Here is a 23,490-nt window from a genome sequence, read left to right as displayed (position 1 = left end):
CAAATGCTGACTGGATTCATATAACTTTGATTTGACTAGTAACAAGAAGGCTCTTTTAAGAACATGCATGATTATGGACTCCTTTACGCAAATACTGCTTTGATTCACTATAATTGCTTATAACACCCAATAAGAGAAATTCTGGGATCTTTGAAATTTTGAGGACTTTCAAGTACTTTTGAATCTTTTTGAAGGTTCTTTTGAGAACAGTATGATTCAAGCTCATTTTCATAAACACTGTTTAGCTACATTTAGCTTGATCTCACCCCCAGGAAGAAAGTGCAGTTGAGGCAAATATATGTTCCTCAGCTTTTCAGCTCAAATAAAGATGGTGTTCATCTTGGTTCATTCTAACAGAAGCAAGAAGTTTTATTTTTCACTATTTAAACTGTTTTAAGGTGTATAGCTCAGTGGCATTTAGTACATTCACAGTATTGGGTGACCATCACCACTAATTCCAGAATATTTTCATCACTGCAAAAGGAAACCCTGTACCCATTAAGCAGTCACTTCCTATTCCACCTTCCCATCAGACCCTGACTACTAAATCCACTTTCTGTCTCTATGAATTTTCCCATCCTGGATACAGTGATACAATATGTGGCCTTTGGTGTCTGTCTTTGTTCACTTAGCATGTTTTCAAGGTTCATCATGTTATAACAAGTATCAGTATTTCCAGAGTTACTTCATATAATATTCAAAATGCACAGTTTTCAATAAAAAATTGTGAAATATGAAAATGAAAAAGTATGGCCCAGCCACAGAAGAAATTAACAGAAATTGTCCCTGAGGAAGTGCAGACATTGGACTTACTAGACAAAGACTTTAAAACAACTGTCTTAAATATATCCAAAGAGTTAATGGAAACCCTGGACAAAGAGGTAAAGGAAACCAGGAGAATGATGTGTCAACAAATAAAGAATAGGAACAAAGAGATATAAATTATCAAAAACAAAACATAAAAACAAAAACAAAAACTCAAACAGATATTTTAGAGCTGACAAGTGCAATAATTGGAAGTTCACTAGAGGGTTTCACATTGTGAATATGGGTTACCATTTTCAAGACCACCACTGAGCCAGGGAGGAGAAAGGAGCAAGGGAAAGTAGAAGTGAAAAAACAAGTACAGTAAAACCTTGGATTGCGAGTAACTTGTTCTGTGAGTGTTCCACAAGACGAGCAAACATTTCTAATAAATTTTAACTTGATAAACGAGCGATGTCTTGCAATACCAGTAGTACATGATGCAGAACCTCACATGATCACAAGTGAGCCAATACAGCTGACCACCGATGAACTGATGGATCTGCATCACTAGCAACAGCAAGAGGTTATGGAGGCGATCTCGTCTGCACAGGAGGAGGAGAAAAAGGCGGAGGAATCCCTCACTTCAAATGAGATTAGGGAGATGTGTAAAATGTGGGAAACAGTGCAAAATTTTGTAGAAAAGAACCACCCGAATAAGGCTGTAGCAGTGTGAGCAATGAATCTGTTTAATGACAATGCAATGTCACATTTCTGCGAAATCCTCGGAAGGAGGCAAAAGCAAGTGTCATTGGATAGGTTTCTTGCTAAAGTTGCATGAAAAGAAAAAGATTCCATTGAGCCAATAGATAGCAGTGATTCCGTTAGTGATAGTGAAATTCATCCTACACAATAACCCTCCTCCCTCTCATCTCCCTCACACCAGCCACAAAGGTTTTAAAAGGTAAGTGCAGGTTAATTTGTTTACTTTTCTTTATATTTTGTATTTTCTTTATTATTTTGTCTTATATTACTGTATTGTAATCATTTTTATATGAATATTTTTGGGTTGTAGTACAAATCTTCTGAGTTTCCATTATTTCTTATGGGGAAATTCGCTTTGATATAAAAGGGCTTTGGATTACAAGCATGTTTCTGGAACGAATTATGCTCGCAAACCAAGGTTTTACTGTAAAACACCTATTCCAGTCTGCAGATTGCTTCAGCATTATGGCACTGCTTACAATTCTGTCTGAGCTTTTGTTTTCTGTTTACACTGAACCTGGAGATCAATCAGAGGTAAAAGCTTAAGGTCTTCTCAGGTTTTTTCTGAACATGTGCCCTCCCTTGGCCATATGCATAGCTTTCGAAATCACCCAGTATTCAAAGGAGATTTTTAAAACTGTAAGTTCCCAAATAGATTCTCTCCTCAGCTTTTCCTCCCAGACTCTCAGCACTCCATTTTTTGCCTCAACTGTAATCTTTTGCTCCAGGTGGCAGCTGGTTGTTCTTTTGCCTTCCAGTATTTTGGGGGAATGCTCTCTCCATAACTTCTCTGTGTAACTTCTTTTCTGTTCTAAGTGAGTTCTGACTTAGGTGAAACAAAGTTAGGTGCCTGTGCCACTCCTTCCAGTAGATCCCAACAGATTAGAACAGACAAACACAATTCTTTGAGAATAAGTTCTGCTTTGCTTTCTCTGGAGGCAGGGATCAGGGTCCTACACTATGAATGTGGGCTACAATCTTCAAGACCACCATAGGACTTCCCTGGTGGTCCAATGGATATAACTCTGCACTTCCACTGCAGGGGGTGTGGGTTTGATCCCTGGTTGGGGAATTAAGATCTGGCATGCTGCATGGTGTGGCATGGCCAAAAAACAAAAAACTAAAAGCAAGCAAACAAAAAAGTCCACCACTGAGCCAGCAAGAGAATGTGACAAGGCAAGCAAAAACTCTGTATTTTCTTTTCTTTTTTGTTTAAAAAAAAGACTTTTTTTTTAAAACAGTAGTTTTAGGTTCACAACAAAACTGAGTGGAAGATACGGAGATTTTCCACATACACCCTGCTCCACATATGCACAGCCTCTCCCACTATCAAAATCTGCACTAGAGTACATTTGCTACAATTGGTGAACCAACACTGACACATCCTTAATCACCCAAAGTTCATAGTTTACATTAGGGTTCATTTTTGGTGTTGCATATTCTGTGGGTTTTGAAAAATGTATAATGACATGTATCCACCATTATAGTATAATACAGAATAGTTCCACTGCTCTAAAAATTCTCTGTGCTCTGCCTATTTATCCCCCCCACTCCTTCCTAAACCCTGACAATGCCAATCCTTTTACTGTAGTTTTGTCTTTCCCAGAATGTCATATAGTTGCAATCATACTGTTTGTAGCCTTTTAAGATTGGCTTCTTTCACTTAGTGAAATGTACTTAAGACTCCTCCATGTCTTTTCATGGCTTAATAATTCATTTCATTTTAGTACTGAATAATAATATTCCATTGTTCGGATGTGCCACAGCTTGTTTATCCACCACCCACTGAAGGACATCTTGGTTGCTTCTAAGTTTTGGTAATTATGAATAAAGCTGCTATAAACATCCATGTGCAGATTTTTGTGTGGATAGAAGTTTTCAGTACCCTTGGGTAAATGTCAAGGACTACAATTTCTGGATCATATGGTAAGAGTATGTTTAGTTTTGTAAGAAACTGCCAAGCTGTCTTCCAAAGTGGCTGTACCATTTTGCATTCCCACCAGCAATGAAGGAGAGCTCCTGTTGCTTCACATCCTCTCCAATACTTGGTGTTGTATTTTGAATTTAGGCCATTCTAATAGTGTGTAGTGATATGTCATTGTTGTTTAATTTGCATTCTTGAATGACATATGATGTTTCATCTGTATATCTTCTTTGGTGAGGTGACTACTCAGATCTTTTGCCTGTTTTTAAATTGCATTGTTAATTTCCTTATTATTGAGTTTTAAGTGTTCTTTGTATATTTTGGATAACAGTCCTTTAACAAATAGGTCTTTTGGCAAAATATTTTCTCCCAGGTTTCATACCAATTTTAAGGTGTCATTTTCTTGACTCATCATTCACTTGATTTCTGTAAACATTTCACTATTCAGAGTTCTGACAAAGTTGATTCTGAAGGTTTCTGTTTAATTTTTCATGCTTTGTCAGGAGATGGGTTTTTGGAGCAACCTACTCATTCTCATTTACATCACCTCTGTTTTATTTTTATTTGAGCTGCTCCTTGTTCATGGTGAGTAGCAGTCACCATGGAGCACCGAGGGATGCTGAGGGAGGTCTTTAGATCCAAGGAAGGATTCTATTCAGTATTAACAAGTCAGACGCCAAGACAACAGAAGGTAATGGGTCCATCCTTGGCAGCCAGGACAGGCTCTCAGGAAATCCTTATCTATTTCCTGGCTCATTTCCTAAAGGTCATATTCTCTGTCTCCTGAGTGCCAGACAGCAGAGAAGTTTTAGAAGGTTGATACTGTAAGCAGCTTCTGGCAGGAAAGAGATCTTTACAGGAAAGAGCTCTCTGCAGGAGGCCCCTTTTGTCTTGTCACTTTAGCAAAGCTATATTGTAACTAACCTTAAACCAGGCACCCCCATGCTGTACTTACCTCCAACCCAAGCACACCTTTCAAATCTTTTGATCAGAAAAAGCCTTGCCTAACCTGTTGGTTCTTTCCATAGATCAAAGAAGTAGAAATGAAGAATAAATAATTAACAGATGACCAGATTTCTTCCCTAGCTTCCCCTTCATCAATCTTGCAAACAAACTGCTTGAACAAGACAGCATTTAAAGAAAGATCATGAGGAGTTGATGTCTGCATGCAGTGGGAGATGGTGACAAGTTTGATCCCATTTCTCAATGATTAACTGAGATTATATCCTCTTTTCTCTTTGAAAACTTTCACAGCCAGGCAGAATCTTTGGAGATGGTTTTGGGACACGAGTCCACCTTCTCCTCAGGTTGCCGGCTTTCTGATTAAAAGCAAAGTTTTCTGTTTCTACCAACACTTGCCTCTGGGGCACTGATTTTTGAGTGGTGAGCAGCTGGACCCGAGTTCAGTAACAGTATCTGGAAGGTGAAGAGAAATGAGAGGGTGGAAGGAGAGATGGTATTGGAGAAAATTAAGAATAAAATTGCCTGCCAACCCAGATAGTCCTCTCCACAAATGTAGAAAAGAGAGAAAACATTTTTATTATTGAACAAGTGTTAAACTAGACTGTGAGATGCATCATAGGCAATCTTCTGAGACTGTAAAGACAGAAATTCCAATTTTTATATGGTTGAGTGGATACAACCCATACAAATATGTTTTCAAGTTCAATGGTAATTTAACTAGTCTGCCATCTTCTTGGTCTGCCAGCTTTCCAAATAAAGTCATATTCCTTGCCAAAAAAAAAAAAAAGGAAAAAGGAAAAAGATTAATGGTAATTTGTCCTCTTATAAGAGGCTTTGACAACATTGTTTACTGTACATTTTTTTCACAGTTCATAAAAAATTCGCCTGGTAACTGGGAGTAGCCACCTGTGCTGATGAGGTAGGAGATAGATGGGCCCTTGGGCTGAGCAGCTGGAATTTGTCAAGTAGAGTAAATCAGAGTTTTGTTTTCTCCAGACCCTCCAAGGACAAAGTGTTTTTTTTTAAGCTCCTTATTGGAATATAATTGCTTTACACTGTTGTGCCAGTTTTTGCTGTACAACAAAGTGAATCAGCTATATTTATACACATATCCCCATATCCCCTCCCTCCTGTGACTCCTTCCCATACTCCCTATCTCAGCCCTCTAAGTCATCCATCATTGAGTTGATCTCCCTGTGTTATGCAGCAGCTTCCCACTAGCTATCTATTTTACATTTGGTAGTGTATATATGTCAATGCTACTCTCTCACTTCCAGGGACAAAGTTAGTGTCAGGAGCTGAGCTCTGCTAGAGTAAAGAGAAAAGACCACATCTATTACTACTGAAGTCACGGAAACCTCGCTGACTTCACATGTGCAGGAAGGCTCCTTGAGGGTCAAAAAGGGAGGGAGTGTCATCCCATAATAGGTGTTGTCAAACCTCCCTTTAGCCTTTGCACTGGAATCTATCTTGGCAAAAAGATGCACATGCTCATTTGGGGAAGGTCCTAGGGCAGGTCAGATGTGGGAAAAGAAGAAAGATAATTGGCCAGAGAAAAACAAAGACCCAGAAGAACTGCCCTATATATTTATAGGGTTGTATATTTAACCACCTCTTTATTCTGCTCCTTCTCATTAGGGAGGATGCCCACACCCTTTCTCTAAAGGTGTGTATTTCTACATTGCTTTTGTCTTAAATAAATAAACTGTTCTCTGTGTCACACATGTTGTGCTATGCTTCTAATAATAAACTTTGTACCTGTTTTTATAGTTTTTGCTTCCTTGAAACATCCTTGTTACAATGGGGCAAAAGTCAGGGCAACTTTGCTTCTATCCTCTAGCCCCTGGTGGACTAGTAGGTAGGACTCCTGGTTTTCATGCAGGCTACTCAGGTTCAATTTCTGGGCAGGGAAATAAGATTCTGTTTCAAGCCAGTGCTTACTGCTGTTCCTCTGAGAACACTAATTACTTTTATTTGAAAGAAAAAAAAGCTTCTAACTCTATGACAAGGAGGTGGTTACAGTTTTGAGCTAGGCACTGAAGCTAAATTCCCACAGTAACAGGAAGATAGGGCAATATCTTCCTTAATGGTTTATATTTCAAAGAGATGGCTTCCAGGCCTTTAAGAAAAACATTCCTAGTTTCCAAAGCCAGCAACACACTTCTTAGACTTTAAAAAGATTTACATACATATCAAAGGGACATGATTTACAAATAGGTTTCTCAAGGAAACGGCAATAGTGAAAACTAATTGTCAGTTACCATTACAATTTAAATGCTCTTCCTATGAATTGAACTTGGTCTGCTTTGCTGAATCCCAATTGGCATGTCACCAGTCAAAGTTACCAGCTTAGCCCTTAACCAGGATCCTAGGTAAAAAGCCAAAGAGCCAGACTCCATCCTGAGTGAGGGTTCTGAGGCAGGTGATAGATGGGCACCAGGCTGAGTAGCTGGAATCTGTCCCCTGTGGACAGATACTCCAAGATAAAAATAATGGCAGGAGCAAGAAGCTGCTTGGATAAAAGATAAAAAGACTACATATTTCTCATTCTTGAGGTCAAGGAGACCTCCTCAACTACATATGCGCAGAAAGGTTCCACAGTGGTCAGAGAAGGGAGGGGACACCAGACCCCTCCCAGAAATATGTTCTTCTACCCAGAAACCCTTGCGCTGGAATCCAATTTGGCTAAAAGGCACACGCACAAACGGGAGGGCCCCGAGTCAGGCCAAATGTGAACTCAGAGCCAGGCAAAGCAAGATGACTGGCCAGAGGAAACCAGGAGGAAATGCCACACATAAGTGACTTAAACTATCTTGAAAGTGCAACTCTTTGTCTGAGCTGGCCTGTGTGTGTCTAGCCACACATACTTTTTTTTTTTTTTAATTTTATTTATTTATTTTTGTCTACGTTGGGTCTTCATTGCTGCACAAGGGCTTTCTCTAGTTGCAGAGAGCAGGGTTTACTCCTTGTGGTGAGCTGGCTTCTCAGTGTGGTGGCTTCTCTTGTTGTGGAGCATGGGCTCTAGGCATGTGGGCTTCAGTAGTTGTGGCTCAAGGGCTCTAGAGCACAGGCTCAGTAGTTGTGGCACATGGACTTAGTTGCTCCTCAGCATGTGGGATCTTCCCAGCCCAGGGCTTGAAACTGTCTCCCCTGCATTGGGAGGCGGATTCTTAACCACCAGGCCACCAGGAAAATCCCATGCATACATTTTTCCTCCTAACAAACATTTTACTTGTTTCACTACTTCCCATCTCTTTGTTGAAATTCATTTCTACAACACAGACGATCCAGGGCCTTGTCACTAGCCACTGGCCCTGGTGCTCTAGCGGTCTAGGATTTGGTGCTCTCACTGCCCAGCTTCAACCTCTGGTCGGGGAACTGAGAGCCTGCTTCAAACCACCACAGGCCCAGGCCACCTGAGATCACTTCCATCCTCTAGGAACTGGATGAGAGCTTGTCACTAACCTCCAGGACTTGGCCAAGGGGAAAAATGACTACAAGGCAAGGAGAGCGCTGGAGAGAGGGTAAGGGATCAATAGAGACTTTGGGAGAGGGCTTTGCCTTCGCAGTGTTTCCCCTGCAAGTAAAATGGGAATGAACACGGGTGCGAAGACAGCACAGAGCCAAACTTAGATGGTGCTCACGGATGGCGGTGTGCATATCTTAGAACCCAAGCTCAGGGAATTTAGCCATGTCGCGAAAGGAATAAACCACCTGAGAAGCCTGCAACCGGAAGCCGGACCCTCTGGAGAGGCCAACCGGAAATGCCTTCCGCGGGCGACCCTGAGCGCCGAAGGTCGGGACCCTGGAAGCCTTCACGGAAACTGCCCCAGAGGCTTCTGGGGAGTGTAGTCTTTCAAGCCAACGGGCAGAGGGAACAGAGACGTCATTCGGGAACCACTACCTGTTTATACATGGGTATTTCATGAACAGAGACGGCTAGGCTGTCACTACAGTAGCCACTGTCGTGGTAAACTGAGAGCGAGATCCACGGGCGGCTCCCTACCGGGGCGGCCAGTGGGAAGGGAGTCCGCGAGGATTCTGGGAACTGTAGTTCTGGCGTAGCTGAGCGGCCGAGGAAGGGGTAAGCAGTCCCGTTGGTTGGTCCTGGAGAGGGAGGCCTGCGGCACTTTGGCCCCACGGTGTCCCTCCAGCGCAGCAGGAGGGTGGGGAAAGGCCGGGCCGGGCCTAGGGCTGGGGCCTGGGGAGGAGTGCGTCTGCTGGAGGGGGTGGCGGAGGGGGTGGCGGAGGGGGTGGGGGGTGTGGCCCAGGCCCGCGGGTTCGGTAGGTTTCGTTTCTGGAGGACGGGGTGGGGCTCGAGGTGCACGTTTGTGGCAGGGAAATGGTGTGAGGCTCCTCCAGCTGCGAATCCCTGAGCTACGCGCATCTTCATTCCTCGGCTGGGGCGAGAGACCTGGAACTCAGATTTCTTTTTTGGAAGGGCGGTGGGTATATTATGGGCTAAACAATTTCCGAATAGGGGCAGTTCCAGTGCGCATCCCCAGCGTTTATTTGGGGTAGAGGTGTGCTCAGCCAGGGCCAAATAGACGTCTCCTGTGGTGGGGGTGGGGGCGCAGCTCAGGCCGTGGGTGCCTGGGTGTTGTTTGGCGTGGGAGCACTTACCTGGGTCCTTCATCTCTCAATGGTTGTGGGAACCCACGGCTGATTGTGAATGACAAATTTTGTGTTTAATGGGGTTGAATATGACCCAGTGGTGATTGGGTGCAGGTGCGGTGGAGTAGAGAGCCTCTCAGGCCCTGGTGTGCCTTGGTTTGTTGGGGGTGGGTGAAGGTGACTTCGAAGTGGGCAAAATATCCCTAGGGGGTGGTGGAGGAGTGTCTTGGGTCTGGAGTTCCTGGGGTTTTCAGGCAGTGGGGAGGTTTTGGCCTGAGACAGACATCCTGCAGTGATGGTGCATTGCACCGCTGGGGCCTGCATTTAGGCAGCTTTTTGGGTGCAGGCAGGTTTGCTTCTCTGGGACCTGTTGTGCCAGGGTTTGTCCTCATCCTGGGGCCCCCTCTGCTTTATGACAAAAGTCCCAGATTTGGTTGTAATGTAAGTGGCTAGTTTGGCTAATTCTTCCTCTCTTTGAGTGCTTTTCCCTCATGTGTTGGGGGTCAGACCTCTAGTTTGGAACTTAGCCAGGTTAGGTAGGGTGGGGACCTGTGAGGGCTGCCTGCCAACTATCGAAAGCACTTCTCGTATCTGGTGAAGCCCAGGTATGAGGACTTTAATTTTTGGGTAAGGTCAAGTTTTAAAGCCACCCAGTAGAATAGTACAGTGAACTTACATGGACCTATCACCAGATTCAACATTCATTAATTCACAGCCAATCGTGTTTCATATACATCCCCTCAACTTGTGTGTGGATATACTTTGAGAACTGTCACACCCCATAGGGGTTGACCATCACTGACATTACCGCTCACCCATCCAGGCTAAGGGCATGGCACTCCACAGCTAGAGATCAAATCTAGACACTTTCTAGCTCTGTCACCTTGAGCAAGATTTATAACTCTGTCTCAGTTTATCAGAAGACCTAACTCAGGGCCTTTGGGAGAAAAATTTGCACAGTGCCTGGAATTGTCTCTGGTGTATAGTAAGAGTTTAGTAAGTGTTAATTATTACTATTAATAATGAAGGATGATTTCCCTACAGGACAGGCTGTATTCTGATCACACACCTGACTCTGTCCCCAGGAAGCTGTCTACATTCTTTTTTGACAGATCTGAGGTTGATTTTGTTTTGTTTTGTTTTGTTTTTGTTTTTGTTTGTTTTTAAAGAAGAGGAGCACCCCTCATGTTGAACTTGGGGATTTTTAGCCTGGTATCTGGGGGCCAAGAGACAATCCTGAAGCTCACGCTGCCTGTTTCATCCTCAGGTTCCCCTTCTCACATCCCTGCCTGCCCAGAGAGGACTGTATAGAGAACGAGAGGACTTGTCGTAGGTGGGTACCACTCACCTTCCATGTTTCTGCAGTTTCTTCTGTTCTTCAGACCTGGGGCAAAATTCCTTTGCTCACCCTGACATCTTGTGCCCTGCAGTGTCCCATTTGAGGCTCAGAGGACCTGCTTGTTTCTAGTGCCTTTACCAGGGAATATTATCCCAGATCAGTGCTCTCGTTCAGGTTACCACCATCCTTGCCCTAGCAACATTTCATCCTGGCTGCTGGATTCCCAGAAGTGTGTCAGCTGTCATAAAATAAAAATTGATAACTGCCATTTACTGGGAGTTGTTCTGTCAGGCACAATCTCTGTAATATTTTATTAGAACAAACCTATGCTCATGTATGATTCCTCTCTTTATTACACGTGACAGGTAAGAGTTGCATGGTTAGTTTCTACAATGCATCTTTGGAGCATGTAATTGCTACCAGAGGGCTTTCTTCTAAGTTAAAAATGTATAAGAACAACATTACGTAATTAATGCCTTTTTTTTTGGTGGTTAACTTTTCACATAGAAAGTGTGAATCCATCGTCCAGCATCAACAATAATCAGTTCATGTTCAAGTTTGTTTCATGTACCACCCCTGCTTCCCACCTTTTTCTGTAGAATTATTTTAAAGCTAATTCTAGACATTATATCATTTTACTTATAAATATTTCATTATGTGTCCTTAGCTGAGAAGGACTTTTAAATTTACCCTTCTTTAAAAAAATTGAGGTGCAATTTACATACAACCAACTACATAGATCTTAAGTATATATTTCAGTAGATTTTGACAGATATGTACTCCCATGTAACCATCACCCCCAACAACTGGAATTTGTGTCCTGTTTCAGAATTCTTTGCCTACACCAAAGTCATAATGGTATTCTCCTATGATTTTTTTCCTAGACGCTTAAAGTTTTCGCTTTTACATCTAGGTTTATGATCCATCTTGGTTTTTTTGTGTGTGTGTATGGCTTGAGGTTTTGAGGTTTGACTTGTACTTGTTTATAGCACCATTTGTTGAATTGACTCCTTTTACCATTGTATTGCTTTGGTGCCTTTGTTGAAAATCATTGACTGTAAGTGTGGGTTTATTTCTGGACAGTCTCTTCTGTTCCATTAATTTAATCAACATCACACTGTCTTGGTAACATCAGCTTTATACCAAGTCTGGAAACCTTTTACTGTAAGTCTTTTTTTTTTTAAATTTTAGAACGTTTATTGAGATATAATTGACATACAATAAACTGCATTTATTTAAAGAGTACAATTTGATTTTTATTTTCTTATTAGTGATGTGTATATGGCAATCCCCATCTGTAAGTCTTTTACAGGGTTATTTTAGCTATTCAAGGTGCTTTTCATTTCCAAATAGTTTTTTGAATCAGCTAGATTTTTTCAACAAAAATTAGTCTTGTGGGATTTTAATTGGAATTGAGTTGAATCTATAGATCAGTTTGGTTAGAATCAACATTTCAAGAATATTGAGTTTTCCAGCCTACAAACTTGGTATATCTCTCTATTTATTTAGATCTTTAATTTCTCTACGTAATATTTTGTAGTTCTCAGTGTAAAATGTTTGCACATCTCTTTAAATTCATTACTATACATTTTATGGTCTTGATATTTTTGGAATTTTTTTAAAGTGTAACTCTCCAGTTGTTTCTGACTAGTATTTAAAAATACAGTTGATGTTTGTATGTTGACCCCTTATGTCCAGCCACCTTGCTAAATTTAAATTAACTTACTACTTCTAGTTGTTGTTTTTTTTTTAATTGAGGTGTAGTTGATTTACACTATTATAGAAGTTTCAGGTGTAAAACATAGTTATTCACAAGTTTTAAAGATTATACTCCATTACAGTTATGAAATATTGGCTGTATTCCCTGGAGAGTATTATGCTTAGTAAAATAAGTCAGACAAAGACAAATACTGTATGATCTTGTAGGGAAAGTTAATAAAAAGTAGTCTTATTCAGGCTTCAGAGTTACTAATAGGCCTTTGACTGAACAGAGACCCTGAAAAGAGTTACATGTCAGAAGCCGCAAAAGTAGGTCTTGAGAACCAACAGGTACAGAGGGGAGTAAGTCTGGCAGGTCTTGAGAACCAGCAAAGGGAGTAGGTCACGAAGCTTCCTGGACCCTGGGAATCTGGCCAGTTCCCAGGAATCAGTGAACATTCTGAGACTTAGGATTAGAAATACAAGCATTTAACATAATAGCCAGAGCTGCACATGTGCATGTAAGCTGATGATTATCAGCTTGTGGCTTGGCGTTAAAAGCAGGACTCCTTTGAGCAGTAATCTGAAGTCTCACCCGTGGGGTGGATGCACCGCCTGGGACCTTCCCACGTGGGACACTGGATTGCTTTTCCAGGGACTTCCCAACATTGCTTGAATCTGGTTGAAGTTCTCCAAAATTGGTGATGTATGCACTTCTATCTCTTTAAATGTGTGTTCTCTCGAACTAGTAACCTACTTGGCAATACAACTGCTCCCAGACTGACGATGTGTGTGTGTGTGTGTGTGTACACACACACACACAAACTTGTCATACTGTGACTTACTACTAATATTATAAATTTCCTTATTTCTTGTTTATTAAAGTGTGGAGTGGTTGTTTTGCCGGTGAATCCTCTGAACCTGAAGCTGAAAGCAGGTCTTTCAGCAAAACAGATCTTAGGATGTGGAATTTTAGAAAGCTGAACTCAGGGAAGCAGAGAGTACAGTTGGTGATTGCCAAGGGCTGGAGATAGGGGAAATGAGGGGATGTTGGGTACAGACTTCTTCTCTCTGACTTATTTCATTAAGCGTAGTACCTTTCAGTTCCATCCATGTTGTTTCAAATGTCAAAATTTCATTCTCTTTATGGCTGAGTAGCATTCCATTGTAGTATACGTACACCACGTCTTCTTTATCCATTCATCTGTTGATGGACATTTAGGTTGTTTTCGTATCTTGGCTGTTGTAAATAATGCTTCAGTGAACATTGGGGTGCATGTGTCTTTTTGAATTAGTGTTTTTGTTTTCTTCAGGTATATACTCAGAGTGGAATTGCTGGATCATATAGAATTGAGTTGGCCAAAGAGGTCATTCGAATTTTTCCATACCATCTTATGGAGAAACCCGAAGGAACTTTTTGGCCAACCCAGTACTTCTATTATTAGTTTTTTGAGGAACCGCCATACTGTTTTCCACTGTGGCTGCACCAATTTACATCCCCACCAACAGTGTATAAGGATTTCTTTTTCTCTACATTCTTGCCAATATTTGTTATTTGTGTTCTTTCTGATGATGGCCATTCTGACAGGTGTGAGGTGATATCTCACTGTGGCTTTAATTTGCATTTCTCTGATGGTTTGCAGTGTTGAGCAGCTTTTCATGTGCCCGTTGACCATCTTTGTGTCCTCTTTGGGAAAATGTCTATTCACATCTTCTGCCTGTTTATTTTTATTTAAAAAAAATTTTATTTTATTTCTTTTATCTTCCAAAAAATGGATGATAAAAGTATTCGATTAGCAAAGTTTAAAAAGTTAGATAATTCCTAGTGTTAGTAAAAAGTTGGAAAACAGAATTGTACATTCATTGGTGGCAGTGCTTCTTATCCAGTCCATGTTCTGCGTATACCGAAAATTTGAGATCTCTAGGTGCCCATACTGTGTATCAGTCTTCACTAAACATCTTCCCTTTTTTTTAAAAAATTAATTTTCATTGGAGTATAGTTGCTTTGCAATGTTGTGTAAGTTTCTTGCTATACAGCAAAGTGAACCAGTCATACATATACATATATCCACTCTTTTCAGATTCCCTTCCCATTTAGGTCACCACAGAGTGTTAAGTAGAGTTCCCTGTGCTGTACAGCAGGTTCTCATTAGTTATCTCTTTTATTTTTTATTTTTATTTATTATTCTTTTTGAGGTACACCAAGTTCAATCATCTGTATTTATACACTTATTCCCGTATTCCCTCCCTCGACTCCCCCCCACCCTCCCCGTCCCAGTCCTCTAAGGCATCATCCATCCTCGAAGTTAAACTCCCTTTGTTATACAGCAACTTCCCACAGTTATCTCTTTTATACATAGTACTGTATATATGTCAGTCCCAATCTCCCCGTTCATCCCACCCCCCGCCTTATGTCCTTGGTAACTGTAAGTTTGTTCTCTACATCTGACTCTATTTCTACTTTGCAAATTAGTTCATCTCTACCTTTTTTCTAGAGTTCACATATAAGCGATATTATGTGATATTTGTTTTTCTCTTTCTGACTTACTTCACTCTGTATGACAGTCTCTAGGTCCATCCACGTCTCTGCAAATTTCTGCCCATTTTTTAATTGTTTTTTTTTATTGAGCTGCAATTTTGTAAAAAAATAAATTTATTTATATTTATTTTTGGCTGCGTTGGGTCTTCATTGCTGCACGAGGGCTTTCTCTAGTTGCGGAGAGCAAGGGTTACTCCTTGTGGTGAGCTGGCTTCTCAGTGTGGTGGCTTCTCTTGTTGTGGAGCGTGGGCTCTAGGCACGCAGGCTTCAGTAGTTGTGGCTCAAGGGCTCTAGAGTACAGGCTCAGTAGTTGTGACTCGCGGGCTCCAAAGTGCAGGCTCAGTAGTTGTGGCACATGGGCTTAGTTGCTCCTCAGTGTGTGGAATCTTCTCGGACCAGGGCTCAAACCCATGTCCCCTGCATTGGCAGCCAGATTCTTAACCACTGTGCCATCTGGGAAGTCCTGAGCTGCGATTTTTGATATTGAGTTGTATGAACTGCTACTACTTCTAGTTTTTATTTGGACTGTTGGATTCTAGGATACAATCATGACAGTGCAGACAAAGATTTATTTTCCATAGATAATCAGTTTTATTAATTTTATTAATTTTCTATTGTTTTATTAATTTCCTATGTATACCTCCAGTATTTTAAAAAAATTGTTATTGAAGTACAGTTGATTTACAGTGTTGTGTTAATTTCTGCTATACAGCAAAGTGAGTCAGTTATACATACGTATTTTTTTTTCATACTCTTTTCCAGTATGGTTTATCACAGGATTTTGAATATAGTTCCTGTGCTATCAGTAGGACCTTATTGTTTATCCGTCTTATATATCCTCCAGTATGAAAAGAGGATCAAAAATTAAACACATATTTAAACGCTGTTCCCCACCCTCCACCTTTCCTTAAAGGGTCCTTGTTAAACTGAACTTTTTAAATGATGTGTAATAAAATATATCTACCCCTTCCTTACTGGTTTTTGGATTTTATGTGAGGTTTTTTTTTTTTGGCCTTGCCATTTGGCTTGCGGGATATTATGTTTCTGACCAGCGATGGAACCTGCGCCCCCTGCAGTGGAAGTCCCTCCCTGTTTTTTTTTTTTCTTTTTAAGTAGGTCTACCTTTCCTTTGCTCTCAGAACATGAGAGATGGTGGAATAATGCAGTGTTTACAAGTGGCACTGGCACTTTCAGTCACATTTCCTTGTCTAAGGCAAGTCATGAAACTAAGTCTGATGTCAGGGGCAGGGAATTATAGAGGGAAACAAGTAATTGGGAATGATAATAAAATTTACTGCAAAGGGCCTATAGGCCAGAAAGGAGTGACATAAAAAAAAAAAAATGCAACGAGCCTTGTGGACTGAGATTCCATGTGTATTGAATGAGGAGGGTGTGAGAGGACAGGACCCCTGCAGAAGAGCCTCAGGCATAGGGCCCACAGTAAGGGTCCCAGCAATATCAAATTGCACTTCCATCCCACAAGTCCTGGGTGCATGGAAACAAGATGGGCTTTTATAAGTAAGTTTTGGAGGAATCACACCAGGCAGTGGAGATTGATCTTGAAATGTAATAATTTCTACCAGGCCTCCTGGCAGAATTTCAAGGCAAACACTGGGCTGACTCTGGGCCATGGTGTTGCCTGATCCTTCTGCCTGGAGAGAGCAGGATTGGGAGGAGATGTTGCCTTTGGAGAACAGGGAAGATATAGAGACCATGAAGACACTGAGAATCATAAGGCAAAAGGTGAAAGCTGTTGAGGGTCCAGAGAAGTGAAGAGGGCGAGCAGGGCTCTAGGTTCACTGCAAATACCTTGTGATCACAGCTGAGGAAAGAGGCAACTTTCTCTTCACATGGCATGGAGGAGCTGCTCTGGCAGTACCATGGGAGCCCCAGTTTCTCATAGCTTCTTTTTCCATCTCTAGGTTTGCCTTTTCACGAGACTGACTGGCTTCAAGAAAAGGAGGGCAAGTCCAAAATACTGGTGGGTTGGGGTTACACTTATTTATTTTCTGAAATGCTGGCTCGTTTTCCAGAAAATAGGTTTATATTCTCTTTCTTGGGAAGCGAAAAGGCAATCAACATTAAAGCAGTTCATGCCTGTGTCGGATACTGTGTTAGTCACTTCATAATGGTTCCTGCATTTGTGTGTTTTATTTTCCTTGTTGAAAAATATACCCAAGATTAATATTGAGTCCAGGAAACTTTAAAACATAAGGAATACTTTTGAAAAACTGAAATTATTAAAAGTTTTAAATGTACTATTAAATTTGACTCCACGTCCACACTAATGATACTTTTTACTTTTTTATTATTGAAATTTTCAAACATCTATAGAAATAGAGAGTGTAGTAATAACATACCCTTAGGTACCATTATCCAGCTCAACAGTCATCTATAATGGCCAGTCCTCTTTCATTTCTACCCGTCAGTGGACCATTTTAGACAAATCTCAGACATAACATTTTCTTCATAAATCTTTTTTTTTTAAAATACATATAGCATGTACTTTTCTTTCTTTCGTTTTTTCCTTTCTTTCTTTCTTTCTTTCTTTCTTTCTTTCTTTCTTTCTTTCTTTCTTTCTTTCTTTCTTTCTTTCTTTCTTTCTTTCTTTCTCTCTCCCTCTCTCTCTCTCTTTTAATTGGAGTGTAATTGCTTTACAGTGTTGTGTTAGTTTCTGCTGTACAGTGCAGTGAATTAGCTACATGTATGCCTGTATCTACTCTCTCATGGACCTCCCTCCCACCACCCCCTGCGCTTCCCCTCCCCCCCAATCCCACCCATCTAGGTCGTCACAGAGCACTGTGCTGAGCTTCCTGTGCTTTATAGCATGTTCCCACTAGCTATCTGTTTTATACATGGTAGTGTATATATGTCAATCCTGATCTCTCAATTCGTCCCACCCTCCCCGTCCCTGCCCTGTATCCATATGTCTGTTCTCTAAGTCTGTCTCTCTTCCTTTGCTTTAAATAGGTTCCTTTGTACCATTTTTCTAGATTCCACATATATGCGTTAATATACCATATTTGTTTTTCTCTTTCTGGCTTACTTAACTCTATTTGACAGACTCTAGGTCCATCTGTATTTCTACGAATGACCTAATTTCGTTCCTTTTTATGGCTGAGTAATATTCCATTGTACGTATGTACCACATCTTCTTTATCCATTCATCTGTCATTGGACATTTAAGTTGCTTCCATGTCCTGGCTGTTGTAAATAGTGCTGCATTGAACATTGGAGTCCTTTTGAATTACAGTTTTGTCAGGGTATATGCCCAGGAGTGGGATTGCTGGGTCATATGGTAGTTCTGTTTTTAGTTTTGTAAGGAACCTCCATACTGAACCTCCACAGTGGCTGTATCAATTTACATTCCCACCAACAGTGCAAAGAGGGTTCCCTCTTCTGCACACCCTCTCCAGCATTTATAGTTTGTAGATTTTTTGTTGATGGCCATTCTGACTGGTGTAAAGTGATACCTCATTGTAGTTTTGATTTGCATTTCTCTAATAGTTAGTGATATTGAGCATCTTTTCATGTGCCTCTTGGCCATCTATATGTCGTCTTTGGTGAAATGTCTATTTAGGTCTTCTGCCAGTTTTTTGATTGGGTTGTTTGTTGCTTACATATTGAGCTGCATGAGCTGTTTGTATATTTTGGAGATTAATCCTTTGTCTGTTGCTTCATTTGCAAGTATTTTCTTCCATTCTCAGGGTTGTCTTTTTGTCTTGTTTATGGTTTCCTTTGCTGTGCAAAGCTTGTAAGTTTAATTAGGTCCCATTAGTTTATTTTTGTTTTTATTTTCATTACTATAGGAAGTAGGTCGAAAAAGATCTTGCTGTGGTTTATGTCAAAGTGTTTTTCCTATGTTTTCCTCTAAGAGTTATGGCCTTACATTTAAGTCTTTAATCCATTTTGAGGTTATTTTTGTGAATGATGTTAGGTAGTATTCTAATTTAATTCTTTTACGTGTAGCTGTCCAGTTTTCCCAGCACCACTTATTGAAGAGGCTGTCTTTTGTTCATTGTATGTTCTTGCCTGCTTTGCCATAAATTAGGTGACCATAGGTGTGTGGGTTTATCTCTGGGCTTTCTATTCTGTACCATTGAGCTGTATATCTGTTTTTGTGCCAGTACCATACTGTCTTCATTACTGTAGCTTTGTAGTATAGTTTGAAGTTGGGGAGCCTGATTCCTCCAGCTCCGTTTTTCTTTCTCAAGATTACTTTGGCTGTTTGGGGTCTTTTGTGTTTCCATACAAATTGTAAAATTTTTTGTTCTAATTCTGTGAAGAATGCCATTGGTAATTTGATAGGGATTACATTGAATCTGTAGATTGCTTTGGATAGTATAGTCATTTTCACAATGTTGATTCTTCCAATCCAAGAACATAGTATATCTCTCCATCTGTTTATGTCATCTTTGATTTCTTTCATCAGTGTTTTATTGTTTTCTGAGTACAGGTCTTTTGCCCCCTTAGGTAGATTTAGTCCTAGGTATTTTATTCTTTTTGTTGTGATGGTAAATGGGATTGTTTCCTTAATTTCTCTTTCTGATGTTTCATTGTTAGTATATAGGAATGCAAGAGATTTCTGTGCATTCAGTTTGTATCCTGCAACCTTACTAAATTCATTGATTAGTTCTAGTAGTTTTCTGGTGGCATCTTTAGGATTTTCTATGTATAGTATCATGTCATCTGCAAATAGTGACAGTTTTACTTCTTTTTTCCAGTTTGTATTCATTTTATTTCCTTTTCTTTTCTGATTGCTGTGGCTAGGACTTCCAAAACTATGTTGAATAAGAGTGGTGAGAGTGGATATCCTTGTCTTGTTCCTGATCTTAGTGGAAGTGCTTTCAGTTTTTTTACCATTAGAATGATGTTTGCTGTGGGTTTGTCATACATGGCCTTTATCATGTTGAGGTAGGTTCCCTCTGTGCCCATTTTCTGGAGAGTTTTTGTCATAAATGGGTATTGAATTTTGTCAAAAGCTTTGCATCTATTGAGATGATCGTATGGTTTTTATTCTTTAATTTGTTAATATGGTGTATCACATTGATTGTTTTGTGTATATTGAAGAATCCTTGCATTCCTCAGATAAATACCACTTGATCATGGTATATGATTCTTTTAATGTGTTGTTGGATTTTGTTTGCTAGTAGTTTGTTGAGTATATTTGCATCTGTTTTCATCAGTGATATTGGTTTGTAATTTTCTTTTTTGTGTGTGATATGTTTGGTTTTGGTATCAGGGTGATGATGGCCTTGTAGAAGAATTTTGGGAGTGTTCCTCCCTCTGCAATTTTTTGGAAGAGTTTGAGAAGGATGGGTGTTAGCTCTTCTCTGAATGTTTAATAGAATTCTCCTGTGAAGCCTTCTGGTCCTGGACTTTTGTTTGTTGGAAGATTTTTAATTACAGTTTCAATTTCATTACTTGTGATAGGTTTGTTTACATTTTCTAATTCTTCCTGGTTCAGTCATGGAAAATTGTACCTTTCCAAGAATTTGTCCATTTCTTTGATGTTGTCCATTTTATTGGCATATAGTTGTTTGTAGTAGTCTCTTACAATCCTTTGTATTTGTGTGGTGTCAGTTGTGATTTCTCCTTTTCATTTCTAATTTTATTGATTTGCATCCTCTCTCTTTTTTTCTTGATGAGTCTGGCTAAAGGTTTAACAATTTTTTTTATCTTCTCAAAGAACCAACTTTTAGTTTTATTGATCTTTGCTATTGTTTTCTTCGTTTCTATTTCATTTATTTCTGCTCTGATCTTTGTGATTTCTTTCCTTCTACTGACTTTGGGTTTTCTTTGCTCTTTCTCTAGTTGCTTTAGGTGTAAGGTTAGATTGTTTATTTGAGATTTTTTCTTGTTTCTTTTTTTTTTTTAAGAATTTTTATTGAGATGCAGTTAACAGACAATAAACGGCATATATTTAGAGTGTACAATTTGGTATCCCAATCTCCCAATTCATTCCCCCCCAGCCCTCCCCGCTTGGTGTCCATATGTTTGTTCTCTACATCTGTGTCTATTTCTGCCTAGCGTTTCCTCTTTCATAGTTGTTAGCATTTGCCTTATGTATTGAAGTGCTCCTATATTGGGTGCATATATATTTATAATTGTTATCTCCTCTTCTTGGATTGATCCCTTGATCTTTATGTAATGTCCTTTCTTGTCTCTTGTAACATTTTTTATTTTAAAGTCTATTTTATCTGATATGAGTATCGCTACTCCAGCTTTCTTTTGATTTCCATTTGCATGGAATATCTTTTTGCATCCCTTCACTTTCAGTATGTATGTGTCCCTAGGTCTGAAGTAGGTCTCTTGTAGACAACATATATATGGGTCTTGTTTTTGTATCCATTCAGCCAGTTTGTGTCTTTTGGTTGGTGCATTTAGTCCATTAACATTCAAGGTAATTATCGATATGTGTGTTCCTATTACCATTTTCTTAATTGTTTTGTGTTTCTTTTTGTAGGTCCTTTTCTTCTCTTATGTTTCCCGCTTAGAGAAGTTCCTTTCGCATTTGTTGTCGGGCTGGTTTGGTGGTGCTGAATTCTCTTAGCTGTTGCTTGTCTGTAAAGCTTTTGATTTCTCCATCGAATCTGAATGAGATCCTTGCTGGGTAGAGTATTCTTGGTTGTAGGCTCTTCCCTTTCATCACTTGAAATATATCATGCCACTCCCTTCTGGCTTGCAGAGTTTCTGCTGAGAAATCAGCTGTTACCCTTATGGGAGTTCCCTTGTATATTATTTGTCGTTTTTCCCTTGTTGCTTTTAATAACTTTTCTCTGTCTTTAATTTTTGTCAATTTGACTATTCTATGTCTTGGCGTGTTTCTCCTTGGGTTTATCCTGCCTGGGGCTCTCTGTGCTTCCTGGACTTGGGTAGCTATTTCCTTTCCCATGTTAGGGACGTTTTCAAGTATAATCTCTTCCAGTATTTTCTCGGGTCCTTTCTCTCTCTCTTCTCCTTCTGGGACCCCTATAATGTGAATGTTGGTGCATTTAATGTTGTCCCAGAGGTCTCTTAGGCTGTCGTCAGTTCTTTTCATTCTTTTTTCTTTATTCTTTTCCGCATCAGTGATTATCACCATTCTGTCTTCCAGGTCACTTATTCACCCTTCTGCCTCAGTTAATCTGCTATTGGTTCCTTCTAGTGTATTTTTCATTTCCATTATTGTGTTGCATATCTCTGTTTGTTTGCTCTTTAATTCTTCTAGGTCTTTGGTAAACGTTTTGATCTTTGCATCCAGTCTTTTTTCAAAGTCCTGGATCATCTTCACCATCATTATTCTGAATTCTTTTTCTGGAAGGGTGCCTATCTCCTCTTCATTTAGTTGTTTTTCTGGGGTTTTATCCTGTCCCTTCATCTGGTACAAAGTCCTCTGCTTTTTCTTTTTCTCTATCTTTCTGTGGCTGTGGTTTTCAATTCCACAAGACGAAACACTGCTGATAGTGCTTGATATTGCTGTCTGCCCTCTTGTGGAGGAAGCTTTCTAGGAGGCTCATGGGTGCTTCCTGATGGGAGGGACTGATGGTGGGTAGGGCTGGGTGGGTGGAACTCAGTAGGACTCTAATCTGATTTGGTGGGCGGAGCTCAGTAAAACTTTAATCTGCTTGTCTGCTAATGGGTGGGGCTGTGTTCCCACCTTGATGGTTGTTTAGCCTGAGGCTACCTAGCACTGGAGCTTACAGGCTCTTTGGTGGGGCTAATGGTGGACTCTGGGAGGTCTCATGCCAATGAGCACTTCCCAGAACCCCCTCTGCCAGCATCCCTGTACACGCAGTGAGCCATAGTCACCCCCACCTCTACAGGTGACCCTCCAACACCAGCAGGTAGGTCTGGTTCAGTCTCCTATGGGGTCACTGCTCCTTCCCCTTGGGTCTTGGTGAGCACACTTCTTTGTGTGCCCTCCCAGAGTGGAGTCTCTGTTTCCCCCAGTCCTGTGGAGGTCCTGCAATCAAATCCCACTGGCTTTCAGAATCTGATTCTCTGGGGATTCCCTCTCCCGTTGCTGGACTCTCAGGTTGGGAAGCCTGATGTGGGGCTCAGAACCCTCACTTTAGTGGGTGGACTTCTGTGGTATAACTGTTCTCCAGTTTGTTAGTCACCCACCCAGCATTTATGGGATTTGATTTTAACACGATTGCACCCCTCCTACTGTCTCATTGCAGCTTCTCCTTTGTCTCTGGATGTGGGGTGTCTTTTTTGGTGAGTTCAAGTGTCTTTCTGTCAATGATTGTTAAGCAGTTAGTTGTAATTCCGGTGCTCTTGCAAGAGGTAGTGAGTCTTTTTCTTGTTTCTTGAGGTGAGAATGAATTGCTATAAACTTCCCACCTAGAACTGCTTTTGCTGCATCCCATAGGTTTTGGGTCATCATATTTTTGTTATCATTTGTTTCGATGTATTTTTAAAATTTCCTCTTTGATTTCTTCAGTGATCTCTTGGTTATTTAGTAGTGCACTGTTTAGCCTCCATGTATTTGTGTTTTTTACAGTTTTTTTCTTGTAATTGATTTCTAATCTCTTAGTGTTGTGGTCGGAAAAGATGCTTGACACGATTTCAGTTTTCTTAAATTTTCTGAGGCTTGATTTGTGATCCAAGATGTGATCTCTCCTGGAGAATGTTCCATGTGCCCTTGAGAAGAAAGTGTATTCTGCCACTTTGGGGTGGAATGTCTTATACATATCAATTAAGTCTCTCTGGTCTGTTGTGTCATTTAAAGCTTGTGTTTCCTTACTTATTTTCTGTTCGGATGATCTGTCCATTGGTGTAAGTGGGATGTTAAAGTCCCCTACTATTATTGTGTTACTGTCAATTTCCCCTTTTATGGTTGTTAGCATCTGTCTTATGTATTGAGGTGCTCCTATGTTGGGTGCATAGATATTTACAATTGTTATATCTTCTTGGATT

The 23,490-nt window shown here is 40.4% G+C and overlaps 1 protein-coding gene across 1 annotated transcript in view; it reads left to right on the top strand.

Moving 5' to 3' along the window:
* The first annotated feature begins 8,160 nt into the window (after positions 1–8,160).
* ZNF343 (zinc finger protein 343) overlaps positions 8,161–23,490 on the top strand; it is a 31,490-nt gene continuing 16,160 nt past the window's right edge. The window contains 3 exon segments of the mRNA XM_057704078.1: positions 8,161–8,244; positions 10,322–10,343; positions 16,509–16,567. Of these exon segments, the coding sequence (XP_057560061.1) occupies positions 8,161–8,244; positions 10,322–10,343; positions 16,509–16,567 (165 nt within the window).

The sequence above is a fragment of the Hippopotamus amphibius genome, chromosome 12 (genome assembly GCF_030028045.1).
Source record: "Hippopotamus amphibius kiboko isolate mHipAmp2 chromosome 12, mHipAmp2.hap2, whole genome shotgun sequence".
In the NCBI taxonomy this organism is placed as follows: domain Eukaryota; kingdom Metazoa; phylum Chordata; class Mammalia; order Artiodactyla; family Hippopotamidae; genus Hippopotamus; species Hippopotamus amphibius.
Note: the sequence above shows the minus strand (reverse complement) of the source record. Positions and strands in the feature narration are given on the sequence as shown.